Here is a 9,190-nt window from a genome sequence, read left to right on the forward strand (position 1 = left end):
AATAAGAAACCAGCCCATTCATGAACATGTCATCCATGTTACATCAGTTATTTTAATTTTGTGCATATTTCAGTGTTTCTTTTTTCATTTTTGAACACCCCCACCCCTACCTCCACTTTCCTCCCCCTGGGGGGACTCTAATGACCAGACGGTTCCCCGCGGCGCTGCCCGGCCTGCCCGGCGTGGATTCGGCTGAGCCGGGTGACGTCACGGCCGCCTCCTGACGTCACAGTCCTCGACTCGGGGGTGGGGGTGGGTGCTTCCGCCACGGGCCGTAGGTGTGCTGCTGCTGCTGCTGGATATTGGCATATCACCGCTCTCCCTCCCCCCACTGGCCGGCCGGGGTCTCTCTCTCTCTCTGCCCGTGGTTTGGACGGGAAAGGGCTTTGGAAGGGCGCGGCGCGGCGTAGCTTGGAGGCCTTGGTGCCCTGGTGCGAGGATGCCTCCCCGGTACTGTGACCTCCAGCAGAGGGCGGGGGCGGGGGGTGGGGTGGGGTCAGCCGCGCCAGCACGACTCTGTCAAAAAGAAGTAAAATAAAAATGTGCCGAATAACTTATTTAATAGTTTTCCTGTTTTGTTTGTAGGTGTATTACATGAGAATTTACGCATTGGATCTGATGGCGAGTCAGAGGAGGCATCCGGGGCGTCGGACGACGTTGTGTCACCAGTTAAATTACGCCCCAAGAATAGAAGACTTAGTGAAGTATGTCAACCGTGATCATGCAAATTACGACCTGTTCTGTGTTATATTTGGAGACTTATTCCCTGTTTCTGTTTGAGCAGCAAGATATAAACAAACGACTGTCCTTGCCTGCTGATTTGCATTTACCTGAATCGTTTGTTGCCAAACAAAATGTGAGCCCTACCATCGATGGTCCCTTAAGCAGAGCAACAAGAAGACAGTCACTGTCAGAAATTGGTTTTGGTCGAATGGAGACTTATATTAAATTGGACAAATTAGGCCAGGGAACCTATGCAACTGTATTTAAAGGAAAATCACGTCTGACTGACAATCTTGTTGCTTTAAAAGAAATTCAATTAGAACCAGAGGAAGGAGCACCATGCACAGGAATCAGGGAGGTTTCTCTCCTGAAAGACCTTCGCCATGCTAATATTGGTAAGTTCGTTTGCCTAGCTTTTTATCTTATTGTTGCAAGATCTGATGATTTAAAAGTATTGACATGTGTTTCATTTTTGTACTTATTAGTTACTCTCCATGATATTATTCATACTGAAAAATCACTCACCCTTGTGTTTGAGTACCTGGAGAAAGACTTAAAACAGTACATGGAAGACTGTGGAAACATGTTAAGTATGAACAATGTTAAGGTAAGACTTGAACAAATTTTTGGCTATCTCCATTTTTGGCTTTTCTAGTTATTGTATGATAATTTTGTTTCTTTTGTTACAGCTGTTTCTCTTTCAATTGCTTCGTGGGCTAGCTTACTGCCACCAAAGACGCATTTTACACAGAGACCTGAAACCTCAAAACCTTCTTATTAATGAAAAGGGAGAACTGAAGGTAATACTGTGCCTGAAAATAAAATTACTGCTTTTTTCTACATACTTTGTGCATCTATTTAATTTATCTTTCAGCTGGCCGATTTTGGTTTAGCAAGAGCCAAGTCTGTGCCTACAAAAACCTACTCCAATGAAGTAGTCACTTTATGGTATAGGCCACCAGATGTACTTGTAGGTTGTACTGAATATTCCACTCAAATTGATATGTGGTGAGATTATTAAAAATCAATTCCCATTTCAGTATTGTGTTTAATCATGTTTCTGGTACTAACCATATTTTTTTTTGTTTTAGGGGAGTTGGGTGCATTTTCTATGAGATGGCTCGAGGGAGACCATTGTTCCCTGGTTCAACATCTGATCAGCAGCTTGGCTTGATATTTACCTATTTAGGAAGACCTCCACCTGGGCCTTTAACAGAGATTTATGACAAGACTTATCGATTTGATCCTTGTAATGTTGATAATTTCATGGGTTTTTCATCAAGATCTGATAAAGATGGGAAACATCTGTTATCTAAGTTCCTTCTGGTAAGATAATCTGAGTGCTTTTATTGGAACTCTCTTGTTCTGCTGTTCGTTAATACTGTGAAATCACATTTTAGTATGATGCCAAGAAGCGAATATCAGCTGCTGAAGGTATGAAACACCCTTACTTCCAATCGTTGGGACCTGGTGTTCATAAATTACCTGATAGTAAGTATTTTTTTATTTTTTTTATCTGGTTCATACTCTGCACAGCTACACAATTTTTTTTCTGTTTTCAGAAAACCCTTCTAGTTAAGCAAAATATACTAATCTTCTGCCAAATTTATTTTTCAGTTGCCTCTATTTTTACTATACCTGGAATCAAACTGACAACATTGAGGAAACGCCCTGCTATGAGAGCCTATGGCCTCTCCATTGAGAACAGTAAAGTTATCTAGGATCAAATCAGGGTCAAGATCCTGTTGTCAAAGTATGCTTTTATGTGTCATACTTGCCTCAGTGAGGCTCTCATTATCTGTGATGCCAAGGGCTACAGGGCGATCAGTCCGCTCACCAGAACAGGCTTCTCTATGTAAGAACTTTTGTCATTAGGAAGAAATTAACTAATAGAAGTTTTTACTCCCTGATTATTTAAAAAATGTGCTGTGGTTCTCGTGAAATGGAGTGCATTTTATCTGAACATAATGCATACAAGATCTGCACTTGCAGACTTTTTTCTAATTGTGGAATTGGGAGCCGCCTGTATCAGACTTTATGTGCCAACATCTTAATATTGTTTGAAAGAAGTAGTAACCTGAATACTTAATTCCTTTATGTTTTCTTTCATCCATTTTCATTTTTTTTATTAGTATAAAATCTAATGTCATGTTTCTTTCTTGCAAGTATTATTTGCAAATTTTTTTGTGCTATTGAGTCATGTTTGGGTTTGAAACTGAAGAGATTAAATTGAAACTAGTTATCTTTTTTTTTCATTTTTTAAAAATAAGACCTTAAACATTGCAAGATGTCATCTTAATGGTGCAAGGTTATCATCCTGACTGAACTGTCTCAGTCTTACAACTAGTAAAAAGGACTCTGAAAATGTGCAAGTCATGTTTACGTAGCAAATTTGGTGACAAAGTAAATAAGAAACCAGCCCATTCATGAACATGTCATCCATGTTACATCAGTTATTTTAATTTTGTGCATATTTCAGTGTTTCTTTTTTCATTTTTGAAATTTACCAGTATCTGCTATAAATCTACAAATCCTATGAAATGTTTCCGTAAAGTGTTTGTATGTTTTATACTTGACTTTAATAAGCCGTATGTTATGGTATGGGTCAAACCTTGCTGTTGATCAACCAACACCCAAAAGATTTTAATATTTAGATTTTAATTTTCAGATTATTTATTATAAATTGTTCTTTATGAAACCTGCGTGTGTATTTTTATTCATATTACTCTTTGAGGTTTATTTGTATCTATATTAGAAATTTGATCATGATGATATCTCCTAAATTATTTATCGTACATTTTGCGTCCAAAACATGTTGGTTGGATCTACAAGTATACTTGACTTGAAGAAACTGATCAAATTTAGAACCAATCCTGTCTGTTTATGATATGAGGTACAAAATTCTAAATATTGTTCTCTGATCAGCAGTCCGTCCAATACGTTGCTTTCATAAATGGCCCCTTACCCACTGCATTTTTTCTGAAATGTAAGATTTACTAAGAAGATTTCATTGTACAACATTGTACAAGCACATTTACCTGCAGCACATAGAAGGTTACAGCATCTATCAAAAGCTAAATTTTTATTATGATTGATTGCTCAAGGTTGTTGTTCCTCCATGGAGTTGTTTGTACTCTTACCTGCTGGTACTTGTTCTTTCCTCTACATTTCAGAAAGGTGTTTCTTGCCCTATAGCATGTAATCATTGTAGTCCCCAACTGTAAATCCGTAACATCAAAACAAATTTTTTATTGAAAATGATTATGGTCAAATAGACGCAGCTCTCAAACCACCACAGAAATGTTATCCTCTGTAAAGCTGTGAGAGTTTAAACTCCACTGCCTCTTACTGATCAAACTGTTAGTGTTAATTTTATCTGCTTAGTTGGTTAAGCAGGTAGCTTTAATTGATGAACAAGTGTTCTTCAAAACAAAATGTAAAGAACAATATAGAGAATATTTTTGGGTTCTGTTATTCAACTTTGCTGTTTTTATTTTCTTGAATCATCATGTCGATTTTACATTATTGAGTGACTGCTGCATTTTATAATCGATGCAGATTGGTCGTTGAATATTTCTAGAGTATGATTATGGACTATATTTTATTGATTCTGTCTTTTATTGGTTCAAAGTTTATCTTGGAGCTAAACTATTTTCTCCTTTTCACTACTCTCACTGGTTGATCAAAGTACCATTAGCTGCAAAACAGCCAAATTTTATGTTATTTTTAATCAAAAGAAAACTGTTAAGGAATGTGTGCAGCATGCACTCTTCTGTGTCCTCTTGTTATTCTCAAAAGTTTTTAAAAGGTGTCAAATCCATCCAAATTTTGTATATAAATGTAATTGAATCTTTAGGCTCAATACCTATGTAGTATATCATAATAACAATAAGGTAAAGATGTATGCTGCTCAAAGAGGTGTTTTATTGGTCCCAACCATGTTTGAGTCAAAGACTGCTCTTGATTGCCATATGGTCCCACTTTAATGGTCTAGAATCCTGGAGAAATACATATTAGCAATATTACTGTATAAACTACATTAAATAGGTAAATAAGGTGGGTAAAATGAAAAAAAAAATCACAAAAAAATCTTTTGACTAGCCAGTTGAAATTTAAGAAAAATAAATTACAGCTGCATGCAGGAAATTGAAAAAAATTGCATTTGCAAGTATTTTGGGGGCCTTCTGAGACTCACAAAATCGGATAACAGATTACTGAAAATTCCCATGGTCGTGTAGTCTACAGTCCTCCTCAATGGTAAACTAATGGTGAATGAAGTATACCTAAGTAATGCTTTGACTATGTGAATTTTTGCTTTGTTTTCTTAGTGAGTTTCACAAGTTAGGCAATGGATGAAAAGGGACAGTGTGATTATTTGTTGTTTTTTCCCCCCACATGATACATGACTGATTCTTTTCTATCCCATCTCCCCTTTCTATGTCTTCTGTTGCGTTCATAAATAGACATCCATCTGCTGCGCAAAAGAAATACGATTTTAAAAATCTCATACAGGACAATTTGGATTTTCCGTCCTGTTATGGAAAGACTTTACAAAAATTCAGTTAAAAAAAAACTCATCAAAATAGTGGAAATAAAACTGTCTGGAAGTGATTAATCTAGAATACTTCAATATACAGTAGTTGTAGTAGCTTACAGGAGGTTACTCAGCATAATAGCTGGCTTCATTTGTTTTCTGATCATTTATTTCATAGCGCACATAAATGCAAATGCAATTGGGGAAATGAAAAGTTCTGTTCAATGTAGAACTGCATTGTTAAATGTTATCCTTGTGAGACTTCATCATTTCATTCCAAGCATGTTCACCTCATTCTCTTTTGACATTTGTTATTTAAAGTCATGTTTATCATTGTTATATAGTGTAATTGTAATTTAGAGCTGTTCTCTTTACCACTTTAGAGTTTTGTACGGTAATTTGCGGACAATCTTTTTGAAGTTTTTGGCTGCGTCTTAAGTGTGGAGAACTGCTGCCTTCTCTTTTATAAAAGATTTTCTTCTTTTATGTTTCTATGTGTTGATTTCTATTTCATCACACTTTGGCTGTTAATCATGGTGTCATGAATCATTAATTATTATGATTTCAATTAATATTCATTGTGACTGTTTTAGTTTTGTGATTGTGGTATTTTAGTTATTTAAGTTTTGCCATTTGGTTTATCTCCTTTTATAGACTGAGTTAAATTAAAGCCTTCCAAACCCATGAAATTTTGCACAAGACATGATGCTGTGGTAGAATGACTTGTAGGCAGTGAGTAATGGGATCATTTTGCCCTCTTGGGTGTGGGCTCACCCATTTTTAAAATCTTGTGTAGAAAATTATGTTGATGTAGTGTTATTTAAATATATTTATTAGACAAATTGTAGAATTATGAGTTATCTAGATCTTTTAAAATTGATCCATCCATAAATCTAACATGTGTGGCAGTGTGAAGGGTCTATTCGGTCAGGTTTGGTGATTTCTAAATGTGGGTAGATGCATTTCAGCGCACTCACAATACTGGCATGGCGTAGTCTAATTTGATTGAAAAGGGAAAAAAATACAGTTTTCATGCTGTCTGAAAATTTAGCCAAAATTACATTTCTTGAAGTATTCTTGTGAAAATGCTGGTCTTGTGTCTCAAAGAATAACTTTCAAAATTTCAACCTTGAGAGGTTGCTTTTTATCTTGTTGATCTGCTTGATGATTCTCAAAATGACCTACTGACCTACCTCCTAGGAAAGTGATTATTGTGGAATGGAGATTTTGACAATTTAGCTTAAGAAACAAAGGAAAATTTATGTTTTGAGCATATTTTATTGTAAAGTTGATGTTGATGCAATCTACCCCTCCTTGTGTTCAAGTTGAAAACCAAACAAATTTCTGTTAATGCCATTCTTGAGTTTTAAGAGTGTTGAATAAGTGTGTACAATAAATTCAGACATACTTTGAATCAGATTTCTGAAACCTTCTGTAAACGCCCTCTTTTCTTCAAACAGAAGTTAGGAGTAAACAAGTTAGAGACAAGTCTTTTTGTACCGGTAGTTTAATTTTTAGTACCATACAACATCAAACACTATAAAGAAGTGGATTTCATAGGAATTTGAATTTGCAAGAAGGATGACATCCCAAAATACATGAGACTGGATGAAGTATCAGGATCAACATATTGCATATGGTACTGATGCTACTTTAAAAATGCAAAACAATTCTGTCTCAATAGAAATGGTATTGTAATAGTTGCATTACAAGAGGGAAACACACAAGACAAATAATTACATGTTCAGTGATAAAAAACGAACAAGAAAAAAACAATAATTAAGTGGAGAGAACTGTAAAAACATGACAACAATAGACCAATTGATAGAATAATACTTATTTATCTTTCTTCTCTTTAAGCAGACTGTCATGAAGCTTGCATACATCAGGCTCTAGCAAATCATAAAGTAAAACTCCCTCTTCATCAAAATAATTTGCAACAGACTTTACAAATGAACCTTCTCTCTTGCTTTTTCCCTTTGCACTAAATAGCACAAGATCAAGGTGATATTTGTCATCAAATCTGGAAATGGAAAACATGTCCTCTAGAATTGCATCTAGAATAATAAGAATGAAAAATGATGAGGTCAGTACTCACTTGTTCAGATAAGAACTGACTTCCCATGTATTATCAGGGTTGAATCCAGCAGGGTCTTTCTGAACAGCTGTTACAAATATACCCTTTTCCTTATATGTTGTATAAAGGGTAAGGAGACCCATAAATGCAAAGTAGGTGGATACACAAACAATCAGAATTGGCCTGAAATGAGGTGAAATCATTTAAAACTGGATTTACTATTGGCAATGAATATACACATATGTGCAAGGTATCAGTACTCACTTGGATTTTGGGAATGGGTACACATAATCATATCCAAGAGCAAACAGAGCCACTGAGACAGCGATGCTGCACATGACCAGCCTGCCATCCATAAGACCAAAGTTTTCTTGGTAGCTATACTTTTTAATGAGAACCTGGACCGCAAAAAGGGTATCATCAATACACATGAACATATGAAAAATCAATACAAACAAATTATCAATGTTTTTCAAAACTGATTAATACCTCCTTCACAGCATCATCAAGGGCATTTTTCACAGCTGACCCGTCCCATTTGTTAACTTTAAAATACTGCAAAGAGAAATGAATCAGATGTCAAAATCCATGTCCAGGTAAGAGAGGTATCTGTCTATCACCAGACATTGACGTCTTTGTACAGAGAGGGCAATGAGGTGAGAGAAAGAAAAAGTCGACTTTTAAACGCAATCAGAAGCAGGCACAATAACGTTGAGTTTATTCAGAAGAGAATGAAAGGGGCCATACAAAAGGAGAGGAAGAGGTTATGTTTCAAAGGATAGGTAGCATACGGTCTAAGGCGACAGTCCAGGAAATACACCGTGGGCGTCAGTTCAACAAGTTCGGGTGCACAATTGTACCCACCGGCTTATCATCTTCGTCCTTATCTTTGTTGTTGCCAGCCATTTCTCGATGTTAGTTTGCGGTTGACGTACACAAATAGTAGTTGTAGTATATGATGTATATTGTTTGACGTATGCACAGTAGTTTAGTTAGTAGTTCCTCCGGCAACCACGGAGCGCGGAGCGCTGAAAGCGACCTGGCCCTGGCGACCAGGTGTATCCACACGGCCGTGAGTTTCCTATCGCAGGGCGGGCAACCCGCGACACCTCGCGAAAGGATGTCGGCGGTTCGTGGTCCTCCGCAGTGGCTGCTCGGCCAGGGCGCGGACCCTTGGCAAGAGAGCAGCCGCCATGAGAACGCGGCGACTTCTGCAGCAAGGGTAGGGTCCGTGGCAATGATCAACTTGCTATGGAAGCACACGGAGGGAGCCGAGCGGCTGGAGCGGTGGAACGCACGAGGGAGCGTGCACCCACCGCTGTGCATTGCGGCGCAATAGAGGGCCACCTGGAGGCCGTGCAGCGGCTCCTGGAGCTGGGCCTCAACAAGGACACGAGCGACGCAGGCGGGCACACGCCGCTGTGCCTCGCCGCGCGGGGAGGCCGCAAGTGCAGCGGCGTGGTGGAGTGGCTGCTCGGCTCGGCCAGAGCGCGAACTGGCGACTGATTCCGAAGAGCGCTCTCCTATACCTTCCGTATAGCTCCGTCCTTGTCGCACCCATGGGGCAGCTCCCCTTGAGCGCTCTTCGGAATCAGTCTGCTGGCGGGAGGCCGTCCGTTGTGCCGTGCGCCGGGGGGACCTGGAGATGTTCACGGCCCTCATCGGGGAGCTCGAGGCGCGCGGCGTCCACTGGCGCGATGCGGACATAGCACACTGCGTAGAGAAGGAAGGAAGTGCAGACATCGTCCGCGCGCTGTTGGCCCGCTGGCCATGCTCTGTCCGTCTGAAGCTGGACGACACTGAAAGGCTTAACGATGCCGCGCGGTGTGGTAACGCCGACCTAGTGCTCAACCTCC

At 39.1% G+C, this 9,190-nt stretch overlaps 2 protein-coding genes across 6 annotated transcripts in view; one reads left to right on the forward strand and one right to left on the reverse strand.

Moving 5' to 3' along the window:
* LOC113208265 (cyclin-dependent kinase 16) overlaps positions 1-6,671 on the forward strand; it is a 16,305-nt gene extending 9,634 nt beyond the window's left edge. For all 5 annotated transcript variants that reach the window (XM_052268804.1, XM_026425199.2, XM_026425201.2 and 2 more), the window contains 8 exons: positions 586-704; positions 785-1,118; positions 1,209-1,330; positions 1,413-1,523; positions 1,598-1,731; positions 1,815-2,049; positions 2,124-2,214; positions 2,341-6,671. In XM_052268804.1, the coding sequence (XP_052124764.1) occupies positions 586-704; positions 785-1,118; positions 1,209-1,330; positions 1,413-1,523; positions 1,598-1,731; positions 1,815-2,049; positions 2,124-2,214; positions 2,341-2,444 (1,250 nt within the window). In that variant the 3' untranslated portion in view covers positions 2,445-6,671. The remainder of the gene's footprint in view (positions 1-585; positions 705-784; positions 1,119-1,208; positions 1,331-1,412; positions 1,524-1,597; positions 1,732-1,814; positions 2,050-2,123; positions 2,215-2,340) is intronic.
* A 75-nt stretch (positions 6,672-6,746) lies between these two features.
* Positions 6,747-8,365, reverse strand: LOC113208267 (signal peptidase complex subunit 2). The gene is made up of 5 exons (XM_026425204.2): positions 8,199-8,365; positions 7,824-7,889; positions 7,599-7,732; positions 7,356-7,517; positions 6,747-7,280 (listed from the first exon to the last, which is right to left on the reverse strand). Exons 1-5 carry the CDS (start codon positions 8,238-8,240, stop codon positions 7,094-7,096), a joined length of 591 nt encoding a protein of 196 aa, XP_026280989.1. The 5' UTR covers positions 8,241-8,365; the 3' UTR covers positions 6,747-7,093.
* Positions 8,366-9,190: the final 825 nt, after the last annotated feature.

Source organism: Frankliniella occidentalis, unplaced genomic scaffold (assembly GCF_000697945.3).
Source record: "Frankliniella occidentalis isolate FOCC.00 unplaced genomic scaffold, Focc_3.1 Scaffold76, whole genome shotgun sequence".
NCBI classification, from domain to species: domain Eukaryota; kingdom Metazoa; phylum Arthropoda; class Insecta; order Thysanoptera; family Thripidae; genus Frankliniella; species Frankliniella occidentalis.